Genomic DNA, 16897 nt, shown 5'->3' with positions numbered 1-16897 from the left:
TGGCCATCCATAAAGCCTAATTTTGAGCCCAATAAAAGCTTTGGCAAAAAAAGTCCGGTAGTTGTCATTGTCAATATTAGATGCCATGACATTGTTTGTCATTTCACACTGTAACAAAAAAAAAACCAATCAAACAAATTTATTTATTTAATTATTAATGGTTATATTCGCGTTCGTTTGTTGACTTATTTTATTTCTTTATTTTAAAATTGCGCCACGACATGGATGAATCTAAAATTACAATTTTGACTAACAGCGAAAACATTGAAGAGTTATCACAAATATTGAGTGAATTTCTTACATGTGTAAGTAATTTCTGCATATAATCTTTTTGTTATTTATTTAGAAATGTTTTTTGCAAGATTGATTCATCTTTGATGAATTCAGGAATAATGTTGAGATTGTTTCAGAATGGAAATGATTTTTCTTTTCCGCATCTATGTGAGAACAATAGACGTGTGATACTGTGGACTGCATTGTTTCAACATCTTCAAAAACCAACATCAGCAGCTGTCCACGCTATATGTTTGGCTACTATTAGAGTGCTCAGGTCGATATTTTGTTTATAAGTATTAAACCTTAACTTTATAAATTCATTCAGAACAATTGATAGTTAATTAAATCACTTGTTTCTTTTTCTCGAATCTAAATATATTTATTTTGTTGGTATTTTTAGTGTGTAAAGCACAATTTTTAAGTTAAATAAATTATCAGATAAAGATTTTAAATCTCTTTCAGCCGTGACAAATCTGATTTAGAAAATTTACTATGTGAGAAATGGATAACGGTTCTCATTGAAAAGGCAGGTTTGTACAGCTTAGTGGGTTTGGAAAACGAGGCTATGGTTCCTTTAGAGTTGCCTCCAAAAGATGTAGCTGTGGAGGCTTTGAAGTGTTTGTGCAACTTGGCCTTCAACAGTGAAGTTGCGCGTGCACTTTGTGCACACACAAGCATTGCTCAAGGTTTGGTGGCACGCCTAAGAGTCTATAAAGACATCCCATTTAAAGAAGAAATCATGCTATTTGATATGAAGTTGCTCTTTATACTGACTGCTCTAAGACATGACATCAGATCCAAAATAAAAGACGAGTTGCATGGTATGGACTACTTGATCAGTTGCTTGAATGAACTTGTTTTGGAAGCTTCAGAGCAAAATAAGGACTTTGATGCTTCAGCAAGTGGTGGACCGGAAACTGATTTCTGCTTGCTGCAAGTAAGATATTTTTTAACTTCCTATAGGAAATTTTTGGTCTATATTTAGAAATATTATTATTGAATATATATAAGTATTGAAGTATATTTAATCCCATAGAGTTAGCTATAAATAACTATGTAATGTTCTGCTACTAAAAATCTAGTGGATAACCATTAACACATTCCAGGATCACCAGCAAGCCATTGCTTGTGAGATACTGAAGACACAGTTTAATTTGATAATCCAGTGTGGCCCCGAGGAACCCCTTGACGAGACAGAGGAAGCCATGTTCCTGAAGCTGATGCCTGTTCTCACCACTCTGCTTAACACCCGCACTTCTAATGAGGAAAAACTTGTTGAATTGCATAGTAACATTGCTAATTTATTGACAAGGTTTGTTTGTTTTTTATTTATCTCATAAAAAGTTTATTATTAATACTTCTTTATAAGCAATAAAGACTTTACATACAAGCAAACTTAAGTTAATGTTTTTACTTTTATTTTCAGTGTACCTTCAATATTTTATCCATATCTAACACCAGAGATGAATAAGAATGAAACTGCAGCAAATGTCTATGATGAAAGGAACATGGATGCCCTACAATCACTTGTGCAATTTCTACATTATAAATTATCAAACACCACGGTAATTATAATCATCTTATTATAAATATAAAATAAAAAAGTTAAGTATATAGGTACATTAAATCACATCTCTTTCCAGCAAGGGATAGGTTTCTGCCTATCCCTTTCTGGAAAGAGATGTGATTAATATTTCCTTTTACCACAATCCTTATTTTGTGCCTTGACTTTTGACTTAATATTCAGTCAAGACATCACTGAATGTAATTTTTTCACCTAGAAGTGATTATTAAAGCAAACAGAAGCAATAAACTAATTAAAGACAACTGGGTTTTATTTACTATTTCAGAACACCAAAAACCAGTATGAGAATCTGTCTCCCATACTAACAGTGTTAGTGAAGAGTGCTCGTGGGTCGCGTTCACAACGCAAGTACCTGAGGCAGGTGGTCCTCCCGCCTCTCCGCGACGTTTCCCGCCCGCCGGAGATGGGGAGCACGCTTCGTAACCAGCTGTGCAGACTGTTGACCACGCCTGTCACGTCTGTCAGGGATCTGGTTGCGGAGTTCTTGTTCGTCTTGTGCAAAGAGAAAGGTGAGTTCTCACAATTTGAAAGTTTTGACAACATCCATCCAATATTTTCAGATATAAGCATATGACAAATAAACATATTTTTTTGTTTGCGACACGCTATACGTTTATCTTACCACTATTGCTTAAGCCAATGGTAAGGACTAATCTAGTCCAATAATTTTATTTAATCAATATGACCATAACACACAGACCCACCACTTATTCCTACTGTTTATCATCAATACTGTTAAAGATTGATATTCTGACATTGATGCTTTCTTCTCTCTTGGTTCTTCACACAAAATGGTTATTTCTTTTGCAGTTTGTATGACAATAAATGTTTTCATAATATTTTTTTTCTTTTGTTTTCGGGGCATATTATTGATAAATAAAATAATATTTGGTGCCAGTGAGTCGCATGGTAAAGTACACTGGTTTCGGCAACGCCGCCGGTCACCTAGCGCAGAAGGGCCTGCTGGGCGGCGCGCGCGGCGCCCCGTACTCGTCCAGCAGCGACGACTCCGACACCGAGGAGTACCTGCAGGCGCAGCCGCACATCGACCCTGTGGTGGGCTGCACAAGGCCGCCAAGGGCCAACCCTTTCCAAGGCATGACAGAAGAACAGGTATATTACAGGACAGTACTACCAGTATAAAACTACCAGAATAGCACAACCTACCGCCGAATCAAACTGAATGAAACTTAATGAAGTAACAACCTTATTGCAAGCAGATTTAACTTATAATTCAATAACAAAATGTCCCCTCTTATCTCCTTTCTCATAATAGCAGACAGTTCAATTGGCGTGTTCTGATAGGTATAGGCAACCTTCTTTATATACGCCATAGCGTTTGCAACAGATGCGAACGACAAGACTAAACAAACAAGGGTAGGCTACTCCAGAAATAAAAGTACGATTAATATAATCCGCGATTTTGTAGTTAGAGGTTTAGAAAAAAAACATACATATAAGTAAATATCATTGTATGTGACCACAAACCACTTGGGTAGTAATATTATCATCAAAGGAAGGGCAAGTTGTGGTTTGCGCATATCAATTATGTTGATTATAGTTAGGGCTGTTAGGAGATCAAATGGAATCCGTGATATAAAGGCTAAGTTAGGAGAAATTAGATTATATTTTGCAGAGAGTGTCGTGTGGTTCCCAGTTCCAATAAAAAAGGATAGGACCACTCTTTGATTTTCCCATGGATGTCGTAAAAGGCGACTAAGGGGTAAGCTCATTTCTATCTCAATTCTATTATCAAGCCAAAAAGCTGAATGTGGATCAGTCTTTTGAAGACTGTTGGCACTGTCTACCGTGCAAGGGAAATAGTCATGACCATATGAATGGAATGTATGTATATTTTGCAGAAAGAATACGAGGCCATGAAGCTGGTGAATTTGTTCGACAAAATGGTGTCAGAGGGCGTGGTGAAGCCGGCGCGAGTGGGTCCCGACGGGCGACCGCAGGCCGTCGATCACGTCATGGAATTGCTTGAACACCAGCCGAATAGATCGCAGTCCTAGGTTGTGATGTTATTCTGAGTAAACAACTGCGCCTCTTTAAAAAAAAAAACAGAATAAAAAATTCGCACTGTCCAGTAATGTTAAAACAACACTGGCGACGAGAAACTTATGTTTGAAATTCGAAAGATCGATTCTGAAAAGAAGATAAATTATTCGGCCGTGTTATATGATAATATATTAGTGAGTAAAAGCCAAATGTAGTAGACAAAATTTGAATTAATTTTTAATGTAGTTCATCTTCTTATTGTAGTTATATGAATAGTGTGAACACTAGACTTTGATGTAGGCAATTTAATTTTGGATGTTTCATAAATTTTCTTCCATCTTAGTCATTCTTGTGGTAATTTTTTATTTCAATTATAAAATCAGATTTTATTATAATTTTTGTATTAACATAATTATAAAGACATTATACTAAAATGTTAAGATATTTAACACGTGTGCATTTGTGTAAGGTAAAAAGTGTAGATCAGAACAGATAACTTAATTTTATATTTTATCATGAGTAAATGTAGTAGGTAAATTTATTTTATCAAAACATGTATTATTCGCTAAGTATTTACCACAAGACACTGCAATAATTAATTCACGACAAAATAAACTTCAAACATTTATAAAATATTCATTTATTTTTATGAATCGTTTTTTATAGCCCTTCAAAGAATAAGCTTTTATATTATTTTGTACAATGCTAGTGAGATTACGAGGTAATGTATAATATTATTTATTTAATTAGATTCTATCGATATTATCTAATAGATGTATTTGACCTGTTTTCTCTAAACAAAGAGCCTTTTAGTAAATGTTAAACTTTACTTAAAATGTTTGGGCGCTAGTGTAGAAAAAGATATCAAAATCCTAGTCATATGTCAGTACCTAATTAAAATCTATATTTAATGTCTGTAGGCATTTAGATTCCGAATTAAAAATTATTTTCTGTTTTGTCAAATAAAAAAACTTGAGTGACATTTTATTATAAAATCATATAAAAAATGGAAGTACTATTGTTTATAATAATCTATAAATGATCGCTGCCATATTTATTTTCAATCTTTGATCTAGTTATTAATTTTTGTAAGTACTTTATTATATATACTGGATCCTTACAATAAATTATTCTTATGAATATTCTTCGGTTTTTATTAAATTACTCATTTCCTATTCATTATCATTGGTGTCGCGTGCTTCCCCGTAAGGTGGTAAATACATAATTATATGTATGTTGTCGTGCTCAAGCAAACAAATATTCGTTTTGTTGGTCAACTTACCATCAGCGCGGCAGATTAAACCAACATATAAAGATATAGATAATACTATTTAATAAAATAAGCTATTAGTATACGAAGGCGGACTGATCACTACACCATTTTCCATTCAATTTTACTTCTTCAATTACCGAGCGGGCGCATTCTCTAACACGCGGGAGCATAAGATAACCAAACCATAATGTTAGAATTTCTTATCAAAGTTTTCGCACAATAGTGGCATATGTTGTTAGTTGGGTGGACGGTTTCAACGGCGACGTTTAAATCTAGGGGCGTTTCCCAAACACGCAATCATCTTTTTTACTTATTATCCAGATGATTCAAGTCAAGACTAACTCTTCTCACAAGCGCACGGCGCAACCACTACATCATGTATGTAGGTCGTTATGTAAAGGGCTAATTTCATATCAACATGCATCATCGCTTTAAAGTTTATATAAACATTTCAGTGATATTAGATACCTCACTCTACACGCTAAGATTGGATAATGATCACACCCCTACATGCAAAGCTAACTCACATACGTGTCGGTGCAATATGTCTACATTCATAAGTGGTGTGAAATAACGATTGCATCTGATGCACCGTGCATACTCGAGTATTGAGCGTGTCCAGTCTCCAGTATTTGCAGGGGTCGCGGGGAAATCGGAGCCCCGTGTCCTGCATGCCCTGTTATTACCTAGCTAGTCTGCTAGGGCGCGCAGGGCGGGCGGCCGTCTCACCCACCGCCCTAAATAATTTTAATAATATCATATTTAATTTCAAACTATATGACAATAATTAAATACCGTGTTTAACACGGATTGAGTTGTTTGGTTTAATGAATAACAGCAAAATGAATATGCGCCGTTTAGGTTAGTGACCTTTCTTTGTTTACTTTTGACTGAAAGATTTGCAAGTTATGGTACGGGTATCGATGCGCAAATTCAAATTTAACTATAGGTAGAAGATATTTACATGACAAGGTTTAATGTTACATATTTTTTTAATTTAAAGTTATTATAATATGATTGTTTTTTTAATTATTGATAAGCAATTTTGAAAACAAGTACCTAATTATGATATTATCCAAATTGAAAAAAAAATCTTACTAAACTACAATAATAAAAAATATATTCTCATTATAATTCATCAGTAATTTTAAATAAGAACAATTGGCTCAATTGGCACAGATTGTATGTTAGAATAATTGAGATTTCCTGAACCTGATTACCTGAACTGCAAGCCTACGCTAATAAATTGCCACTTGTATTTGAGAGCAAATTGACCGGGTGACCTAGTTTTGACTGATGAGACTTTGTGCAAGGGTAGAGAACGGTTTTTAATTAATTGCAGTTTTATGAACGTTTAAAAATACCTTTAGTACGTTTTATGCGTTATAAGAAATTTTAAGTATTCTCTTCTACAATAAGTACTATTTCAAATTAATATTTTTTTTCACACCCTGTTGCTTTCAAAAATTGGGATAATATAAGTTGTTTTAGTTCATTGGTAAAGTGTCATTTTTAAGAATTCCTTAATAAACGATAATTTGACGTTTTAACGACATCGTTCAATTTAGGCACGATGCTAGTTCTGTCGACGCTAGTGACTGCTGCGACGCCCCTGTGCGAGAGGGCGCCGGCGCACGCGCAGCCGACCGACACCGCTTACCGCCTTACCGTGGCCGGGGAACCGGACTTGTTTCTACCTGGAGAACTGTATACCGGTAATTTATGAATTACATACTATGAATATAATTAAACTAGATAATATTAAACATATACCAAAAATATTTTATTTGTTAATAACATCACTCATGTTATTAACAAATAAAATATTTTTGGAATATAACAGGGTTTTCTTCTCCTTTGCTATACTATTGTTTTATTCTTTGTCTCAAATTAAAAATTAAAAATATACCGACCATTCATATGATGGTTAATGAAGAGCTTCTTTGTTTTCTAAACTAAAAATATCCAGGTTGCAAATTCCTTGTAATATTGAACAAAATTTGTTAAAGAATAGAAAAATATATATTATTTTATTTATCAACGCATAGTTCCCATTGCTAGGTTTGTGGGTTCCTCACGTGATGTAAGGGTGCACTAACAGACGATTTCCCAAAATTCCCATAGGAATGGAATCTGACAGGATTTTTCGTTTCACGCGGGTGCATTTGCGGGCGTTGTTTACTTAGTGGGTAAAAAGCTTTGGCCGGCTGTTTATATAGGCAACAGGTGTAACGTGCACCATTTTAACTTTTCGAGACACTAATACTAATCCACGACTTCCGTACTTTGCGATTAGAATTGTTTGAACGTTTTTACCTTTATCTGTTGTACTGTCCTTAATTTAATTTAAATGTAATTGTAAATAGAAGAGGTAAATGGAGAACGATTCGCTTAATTTCATCGACAAGAGTTTAAATTTAAGAAGAAGAAATTACAAATAAAGAAATACACCCGAACTTTACAAGTGACAAGGTAAAAAGTTATAATTTAAGGAATAAGCTTTATAAGCTGATATTGACTGATAGAAAACAGTGCAACGGTCGTAGAAAACTAGGTTAAATACGGATCATGCGTTATGCTACGAATTTACAGCGCCTACGATTATTCGTAGCTCATCGCAGATCATTGTCTACGGTTAGCTACGGCTATGAGTAGTAATCAAAATTTCCTCTTCATAGCACCTCATAGCTTGTATATTGTTTGTTTATTGTGGGATTTTTTTACGGTACATTTTTACTTATTAATTGGTAAATTGAGGTATTCTGAGAAAGTAATTTTCTTTCATGAACCGTCATTTTCTTATTAATAAAATACAAATTAACGCCCTCAATTTTATAGTGTCTCTACAAGGCGTAGATGTGGGTCACGGGCCGACACCTTTCGTTGGGTTTACGATATGGGCGGAACCTGACGAGGAACTAACTCCGGAGAGTAACGTATCGACCGCCAAGACACCAGTGCCGCAGGCGCTGGGCGGTTTCCAGGCTTACGATGCTCAGACTATGCAGTTTGAAGGCTGCCAACCTGCCGTCAGCAATGCTACTGCCCATCCTAAGACCGAGATTCAGGTAAATCTCTACATATAATTATTCTTGTACTAGTCTTCATTCGCGATTCTTCAAAGTTAAACCACTGAACCGGTTTGCATGAAATTTTACATAAGTAATAGTGTGGAACACGGAGAAGGACATGGTTATCTTTAATCCCGTCAAAGACTAGGATATAATTCCCGTAGGATTTGCGAAAAATCTGTATTCAACAAAGAAATTAAAAGAAAAAGTATTGTACAGGTCGGTTTAAATATATTTCTATTAATCAAATAATTTCACGACGTGGCGTTATAGTTCTGATTAACGGGTCTTTTCGTGATACCCTAGGCGTCGTACAGGTACTATTGTCAAACACTAACAACTAATGTAGGTGATCTGGAGTGCTCCATCCAACGCAACTGAGAGTTGCATCCGACTGTGCGCGCGTGCCGGCCCTGCCGCTTCTGGCGCGGTGTCGGTGCTGGCGCGCAAGATCTGCCCCGCTCCCATCGCGCCCGCCTCCTTCGGGCGGCAGCCGCCCATTGTGGAGCCCTGCTGCGCCTGCGATGAAGCTAAATACGAGGTGCGATCAGAAGTATTAAATATTGTTACAGTTCAAGTAAGTAAAAAGTTCTTCGTGTTCTTCGACTTCAGTGATGCATTTTGTTTTAGCATAAGTATCAAGTTTGGTTAGTGTGGGCCCACCAAAATCTGAATAATTTTTATTAATCCGATTTTTGAGCCTACCCTAAAAGTCGGAATAAACATTTATTAAAAGCATGTCAATTTGTCTGTAAGTAAAAAAATATATCTGCGTGTAATATGTTTAAGTAACGGATTGGATGTTTTAGATTTTAAAAAGTTCAAGATTTCGTTCATAGACGTTGGCAGTTTTTCAGTTGTATGCTTATTTTAGGTCGTATTCGAAGGCCTGTGGTCAAGGAATACGCATCCTCGAGAGTTTCCGCCCGAGAACATTCGCGCGCATTTCGGTGACGTGATCGGCGCCTCTCACACGGCGCAGTACAGGGTTTGGCAGGAAGGCAGAGTTGCCAGCAGCGGACTGCGGAGGCTGGCTGATGATGGCGCCACAACTGCGCTGGAAAAAGAACTCAAAGCTGAGGTACGAAGTCTTTCGTACGTAATCGTAGGTTTATGAAAAGAATGTTGGTACAAAATTGGTTTCGAACGTAGGATTTTTGTTCTCTTTCGTAACCGCTTATGAATCAGGTTTTGATGACGGCAGATTAGGTATATTTGCTTCATAATTTTATCAGTGACTTGATTATACTTAATACCTAGATGGAACTTAAACCATAACGGTTACACCGGCATTTAAAATGCTAATTTGAGCTGAATTATCTCATGGTTCTGTTTACCCCGCAAGGGTTATTGAGTATATGTTTGTATGTATGTAGGTATGTATACATGCATATAGCTTATATTTTATTACAGATTTTATTGAAGACTAGCTGTGCCCGCGACTTCGTCCGCGTAGAATAGTTATTTTGGGCATCATTGAAGCCCTCAAGGACGAATAAATTTCCTCGTTTTTTTCACATTTTCCATTAGGTATTTCTTCGCTCACCTTATAGTTGCAGCGTCATGTTATATAGCCTAAAGCCTTCCTCGATAAATGGTCTATTCAACACAAAAATAATTTTTCAATTCGAACCAGTAGTTCCTGAGATTAGCGCGTTCAAACAAATAAACAAACAAACTATTCAGCTTTATTATATTAGTATAGATATGTATTGTATCTTTCACTTGTTAAGAAATCATTACATCATAATAAGTTATTAAAGCGAGAACAATTCTTATTTCGGAATTTGCAGAGTGATCACATTCGAACCATAATCAAAGCGCGTGGCATATCCTGGCAACAAGTTGCTGGCTCCGGAATCCCGAATACCTTCGCCGTGTTCCGAGTGGACGCCAAGAACCACTTGGTGTCGTTGGCGTCGAAACTGGCGCCGTCGCCTGATTGGTTCGTCGGAGTGTCGGCTTTGGAACTGTGCAATGCTAACTGCACGTGGAGTAATTCTGCTACGCTACCTCTTTACCCGTACGATGCTGGTACAGACAGTGGCCTTACTTATACGGTGAGTGATATGTCATCATTATATAATTTCAGCCACGTGAAGTTTATAATTTTTTGTTTATATTTAATCTTATGTCATCAACTTTTTCTACGGAATAAATGACTATTCAATAGGTACTGTTGTACAATGGCCTCCTTCACAGTTCTTTACTTTGAGCGAAGAGTGTAATCCGCTGAGTCATCAGTAACTTTCGTTCTATTATATTTATTCAATAGCTTATAATACAGAATCTTGATTCTTTTCATGAATTTTTGGGGTTCTTGTCTTGTATCACTTTTGTTTTATTTATTGGTGGAATTTACTTTGTATTTTTGTTCAATTTTCTTTTTTTTAGACATTCCTATATTTTAGGCTCGTCGTCAGCCCACTGTTCCCGCAGCTCCGGTGCGCGCCCTCCGTCCCGACTGGCCGAAAGATGTGAGGTCTCCTTTCTTCAACACCAATAATGAAATGCGACCGTACGCTCGGCTGCGGCTAACCAGACTTCGCCTATATGAGAAAAGTTGCGATGCTACCGGTAGGTGTAAGTTTGGGTGTGTTTTAAGAACAACTCCGAAAAATGTTACAAGAAATAAGAACAAGTAGTCTTGTCTAACAAAAAAAAAATGAATTAATTTTCACCTTTATTCGTGTAATGGAAGGGCCAAGTAATAAATCTTCACTTAAATGTTAACCTTGTGAAGTTAAGATGTCGTGTTTTCTAACTCTTAGCTTAGCTGTAAGATTTGTTTTTTTTTTTAAATAATGCTATCTACTTGCTATGTTCTACATTCTAGGCTATATTTAACATAAAATATTTGTAGTGGAAAGTTCGTGTATCACCGTATTTTCGTTTCGTAACACATTATATATTTTACAACAACACACAGAAAGCGAACACTCAAAAGAAGCAAGCGGTAGTGCTGGGGCTTGCGCTACCTACGCGTGGGGTCCGTGGGGTCCTTGCAGCGTAACTTGTGGCCCCGGGCGCGCCCTGAGACAGCGGCACTACGTGTGGCCGGCGCGGGCCTACGCCGAGGCCTGCCGTGTACGCCTCACCGACTACCGCCGCTGCAACGGCCCGAGACTGCACTGTAGGTAAGCTGCCGTCAAAGAGAACTGATATTAATAGGCTTGTTTAATTCACGTTTGGAGCCGTCCTTGTAGTGTGACTTGCGGCCCGGGTGCGCGTCCAGCGGCACTAGGTGTGACTATCGCTTACTTCGAAGCCTAAGGTTGCAGTTTGGATGCATTACAGTTTTGCTGTTATTGCGAACTCGTCATCAATATTCAATATGATCACGCAACGATCGCAGTAAAGGCGGATATAACTAAATCATCATTCTCCTAGTTTTTGTCCCGATTTCTATTAGTTGGTAACAAAAATTGACGACATAAGTAAAGGTATCTCAAATTTTCTTCCATGTTTGATTACTTGCTAATTCACAATTCTAACACAATTCTATGTTCGATTACTTGCTACTCACGTTCTTTCTGTCAATCCTATGAGCTATTTAAGAGGATTGATTATTTTAATTACATTGCAGAGCCGTATCGGAGTACGAGCCGGACCCAGCAGAGTCATCTGGTCCTTGCGCGGTGACGACGTGGTCCGAGTGGTCGCCGTGTGAGGGCTGCGGCGTGCGGGCCCGCACCAGACATTACGTGGTGCCGCGCGCCTTCAAGCGGTGCCACATCGGCTTCCGGGCCTCGACCGTGCTCAGCCAGGCCATGCCGTGCGAGGCCGGACCTTGTGACAAGTAATCTATGTTCGGCTAAGTGCGAGTTGATCAAGGAAGGAAGGAGGATCGAGGAAGTCAACCCAAATTTGTATTTGATTTGATCAGCTGGCTGAATAATGCCATTTCAGATTGATATTTAAACTTATTTGTTAAAGTGCATATCAAAAACAATGGTCGAATTTATTTTTATTTTACACAGCCTTAAATTTTTGGTTGCAGGCCGGCTCGTGTTAACACCACCTCTGCGATTCTAGACTGGTTTTATAGAGTAAGTCAATTATTGTTACACTTTTGTAAATCTTTTTATTTTAAGTATTTTATCACTTATATACCTACTCCAATAATCAAAAACCAATTATTCAATTAAAACGCAATCGATACCATTTTGACATTTCTAGGTGCTTTTTAATACATTTATTATTACTAGAGGCCGCCCGCGACTTCGTCCGCATGGAAACCCTATCAATCCCGCGGGAACTCTGGGATAAAAAGTAGCCTATGTGTTATTCTGGGTCTTCAGCTACCTACATACCAAATTTCATGGTAATCGGTTCAGTAGTTTTTGCGTGAAAGAGTAACAAACATCCATACAAACTTTCGCCTTTATAATAGTAGTAGGAAGGATATATATCACTCTATCATTAATTCAATAATGTGTTGAATAGGACGAAACTCATGGCCCGTGCCGTGTGTCCCAATGGAGTGATTGGTCGCCGTGCACCGCGCGCTGCGGCCGCGGCCGACGGCTGCGCACGCGCCTCTACCTCGTGCGCGACTTCCCCGTGCAGCAGGAGATCGTGCGCCTGCTCTTCAACACGTGGCAGCGACGGTTTAATGAATTGCAGAATATTGTAACTGTCTTGTCTATATTTCTTACATTGTAGACAGCGCTCGAAGACCATGTTTAACTAAACATGTTAGTTTAGTTATAAATAAATATATACAGTACAAATAAGTACAACTCGAAGTAAACTTGTGTTACTAGATAAAACTCGACGATATTTATAATAAATACTTATATAGATAAACATCCAAGACTCAGACCAATCAGATATAGTTAATTTCTCATCTTGCCCTGGCTGGGATTCGAACCCGAAACCTTCGGTGTCCCAGGCAAGCGTTATACCGATGCACTATCGAGACCATCAAAAGTTATAGTTAGATAAATTTATGATAGTTACAGGATACAAGCGTATCCTCCATAAGTGGAACCCAATCGTTGCGGGAGGGAAAGCAGCTGTTAAATACTATGTTTTTTCTTCATTAACTAATAGACCAGCATAGAAAAAATCTTTTTCACAATGTATTTGCAAACCTAAATCGACAAAATATACTGAATGAATGAATATTTTGATCGGTTGCCTTGTACCGCGCGCTGCGGCTTAGGGCAGGAAAGTCGTTTGACTTTCCGAATGCAGTAAAAATATTTTGATCTTAAAGTGTAGATTACTGTTTTATAATTATTAATCAGGTTTTTCCAATTCATATTTTAGACTGAGTTTCCGGACAACGAAACTGTCAAGAATCCAGAAGTGACCCGGCTAGCACAGGAGCACATCACTCGTTGTCAATACACGCTGAACCAGCAGGAGGCTTTGTGTGACTCTGAAAATGGCAGTTGCGGTCGCGTATCACCAGGTCAGTCAGTTAATCAAAAGAACTTTAGTTTCAGCCAGATGTTACCGTAAGTCAGTATTTTCGCAACTAAATTCCCAGACTCAAAATAATAAGACGGATAAGATATTACTGGTGAAGAAAAGTTAAAGAAAGATATGTTCATATGGTTTTGACTTCGAAAAGGGGTATATTTCGTTTTCATTCTGATGTTTTTACCTTAGCTGCACCCTCATATGCTGTTTGTTTATAGCATAATTTTTTTAAAATTCCTCTTGTTTTGTGCACTTGCTATACAGACCTGATTGCGCCTGCACCTCCCTGGAAAGGAGCTTGGGATCCGCCTTTGGCCAAGATCCTGGAGCGGGTTAGACAGGTTTTACGCAAAGCCAGTTTCCTTTGATCTTTGCAACTACGGATCCTGGTTACACATCAAGTGCGCAGGTTTCCTCGCGACGTTTTCAATCACCGTGAGAGCATCAATAGTACGTACACAGTTTAGTTTGATTCATTTCACTGCTGGTGCTATTTTCAGAGGTATGCAAGTTGCCGCTGATGGTAGGTCCGTGTCGCAGCTACAGCGAGCGCTGGTTCTACGACGCCGCCACGAACACTTGCGAGCCGTTCGGCTACACCGGCTGCGGGGGAAACGCTAACAACTTCCGCGACAGAGAGTCTTGTATCGAAGCATGCAAGAATAATCACAACATCACTACTACTGCTACGCCGAGTAAGTAAAAAAAAATGATATTTTCGCAAATTTTAAGTCATTTTCTAATTCGATGTATGGAGATGTGATGATTTTTTGCTACAAACAATAATAATCTTATTGAATTTCACTTAAAATTGTTTTATTATAGATACCTTTGTAAAAAGAAGTACTATAGATGTTATTTAACTTTATATATATTATATGTATATGTTTCTCGAAACCTGAATTATAGGAGAACTTAAATGTATGCACTCGTGAGACTATAGACAAATGACAGGTATATTTTCAGAACATACATTATTACCACGGATTAATGTCCAAATATCCATCTCATTACATTGTAGGAGTGATAAATTTTAAAGCGATTATTTAGAATGGACTTCATATCACAGATGATAACATTTATCAATATTGCTATAATAACGTCTGCTATCGGCTTAAAGAGTGTCATTGAACTATATCTACCCCAGTTTGTCCTTTGACAATTAGTACTACTAGAAAGCCGAAGTAGTTTTTAAGGTGTATTTTATTAATTCAGCAATTTACGGAAGAAATTCACAATACTTAATTAATATCAATTTAATAAGCCCCTGGTTTATAAAGCCTTTGGGTTGTGGAGAGTAGACGACAATAACTTTATGTAAAACCAGCAACATTGTCAAAATACAAAAAAATAATAATTTAAGACTAAATCTTATATTACAAGGCACGACAACACCAGCAACCGAGACCACAACTAAAAAGATGAAGCCGGTGAAGCCAACTGATATGAGCAATAACGAGGTCATTCAGAATGACATACCGACCGTACAAGGTAACCCAGAGTTCAGAACTTCGACTGTCAATTTTCTTCGTAATCTTTTAAATGGCCGTTTATTGCCTAACGAGTGTAAGGGAAACGCTTAAGGTATATCCCCACACATAAAGAACAGAATCCGGGATTAGTTTCGTCTAAAGTTAAAAAAATAACGTAGCGCACATTATCTATGGATTTAAATACACACGTACCGAGGCTTCAGTGGCCAGAGGCAATCGATAGATAATGAATCTACCAATATTTTTTTCCGAACAAAATATATCCTGGGTACAGCCCTGATGTGTGATGAGACCTTTACTTTTGTTAAACTTATCAACTCATGATTAAGTTGAGAAACAAAAAGTTTGCATCTTAATGTTTATTAGGCTTTGACCTTACATCTCGTACGATACAATTATATAATTTACGCTCTCTTATTTGTGCATGACTTGAATGTATTAATTTCAAATTATTGATTATTTTGATGACATGTGTTTATTTTCAATTATTCACTGAGAGTAGAGGACGTGAATTGCGAGACGGGCCCGTGGCTCGGGTGGAGCGACTGTGTGGGGGAATGCGACTACGCTTTCAAACTCAACTATCGTTTGGTCTTGGTGAGTCCAGTAGCTAATAGAGGTGTCTGGTACAGGGTCCGTTATCATAGTAAGTTTGAAATTACTGTTTTAGATATATTGGCGGTTACCATGAGTTTTGATTTGATTTCTAGCGTCTCCGTAGAACATTTATTTATAGTGATGAAAACTCGTGGTAGCAATACGGAAATGTTGTCTTTGTGTTTTATTTTTTTCTTTTAAAATAAAAGGTGATTTTCATTAAGCTTGGTATATTATCAGTATTTTAGTGCATTGATTTGTTAGATCCAAACCAGTCATATAATACCTACTAACATTTAGTTCACTGATTAGTACCTATCAATTAGGAGAGGCATTACATATCCCCAAAGATTCTATTTTCGTGGTAAACCTGGCAGTGAAAGGTAAAACATGCAGGTTTAAATGTCTGTGATTGTTACTGGTATGCATAATCTGTCACTATAACATAATTACTTTTTGTCTTCAAACCCTTACAGTGGCATCAATATATGGCCTATGGGTTTAATAATTCCTATCTGCTGGTTGATAGATGGACTTCTGTGAAAAATTGTATATAATTCGCAAACAAAGTTATATTGCCAACCATCTTAGGTAAGGTATTTAAAGTTGTCACTGTTCTTGTTTAGGTGATTTAGTCGCGTCTTCGTTTACACCCTGGAATTTTTAATACCATTCAATAAGCTAAATAGTCTGTAGTCGATAACAGAATGGAAGATTTTAAGGACTACTATAAAGAGACTGATTTTTTTCAGCGCCCGGCATCTGGGGTTGGAAAAGCCTGTCGTAAGCTGATGAAGACGCGCGCCTGTCGCCCCGCCCACTGCCGCCTACCCACTGGTACTATGGACCTTTCTAGCACTGACCAGCCGAATTATGATGAAGATTAGATAATAATAAGAAGTTTAGCATTAGAATTCTCTACGCACTCTAGACGAGTGCTTTTCGTGTGATATTTATGAGAATTCAAACGTAAGAAGACTTTCAATCAGTAGATGTTATATTACAGGTTCAGTAGCGATTTAAAAAGTTTTTGGAAATTCTCTCAATAATTAGATGTAAGTTATACAATTAATTTTTTAATATTTACCTTTATATGTGACACAATCACAACACTATAGGTACTGTTGTATACTCGGTGACGATGTTCTTGTAGGTAGTGAATTGGAAA

General features: G+C 37.4%; 2 protein-coding genes across 2 annotated transcripts; both read left to right on the top strand.

Moving 5' to 3' along the window:
• Window positions 1–118: 118 nt before the first annotated feature.
• Window positions 119–5007, top strand: LOC106131338 (synembryn-A). Its single transcript, XM_013330418.2, has 8 exons — window positions 119–305; window positions 411–550; window positions 739–1213; window positions 1383–1588; window positions 1703–1841; window positions 2127–2370; window positions 2760–2974; window positions 3724–5007. The coding sequence occupies exons 1-8, from the start codon at window positions 222–224 to the stop codon at window positions 3877–3879; spliced, it is 1659 nt and encodes a 552-aa protein (XP_013185872.2). The 5' UTR covers window positions 119–221; the 3' UTR covers window positions 3880–5007.
• Window positions 5008–6711: 1704 nt separating this feature from the next.
• On the top strand, window positions 6712–16888 carry LOC106131048 (spondin-1). Its single transcript, XM_060944724.1, has 15 exons — window positions 6712–6853; window positions 7977–8206; window positions 8559–8750; window positions 9084–9290; window positions 10003–10269; window positions 10621–10796; window positions 11143–11346; window positions 11796–12008; window positions 12210–12258; window positions 12656–12841; window positions 13484–13628; window positions 14140–14334; window positions 15023–15130; window positions 15635–15729; window positions 16482–16888. The coding sequence occupies exons 1-15, from the start codon at window positions 6712–6714 to the stop codon at window positions 16614–16616; spliced, it is 2544 nt and encodes an 847-aa protein (XP_060800707.1). The 3' UTR covers window positions 16617–16888.
• Window positions 16889–16897: the final 9 nt, after the last annotated feature.

The sequence above is a fragment of the Amyelois transitella genome, chromosome 6 (genome assembly GCF_032362555.1).
Source record: "Amyelois transitella isolate CPQ chromosome 6, ilAmyTran1.1, whole genome shotgun sequence".
In the NCBI taxonomy this organism is placed as follows: Eukaryota; Metazoa; Arthropoda; class Insecta; order Lepidoptera; family Pyralidae; genus Amyelois; species Amyelois transitella.
This window is presented reverse-complemented; position numbering and strand designations above follow the sequence as displayed.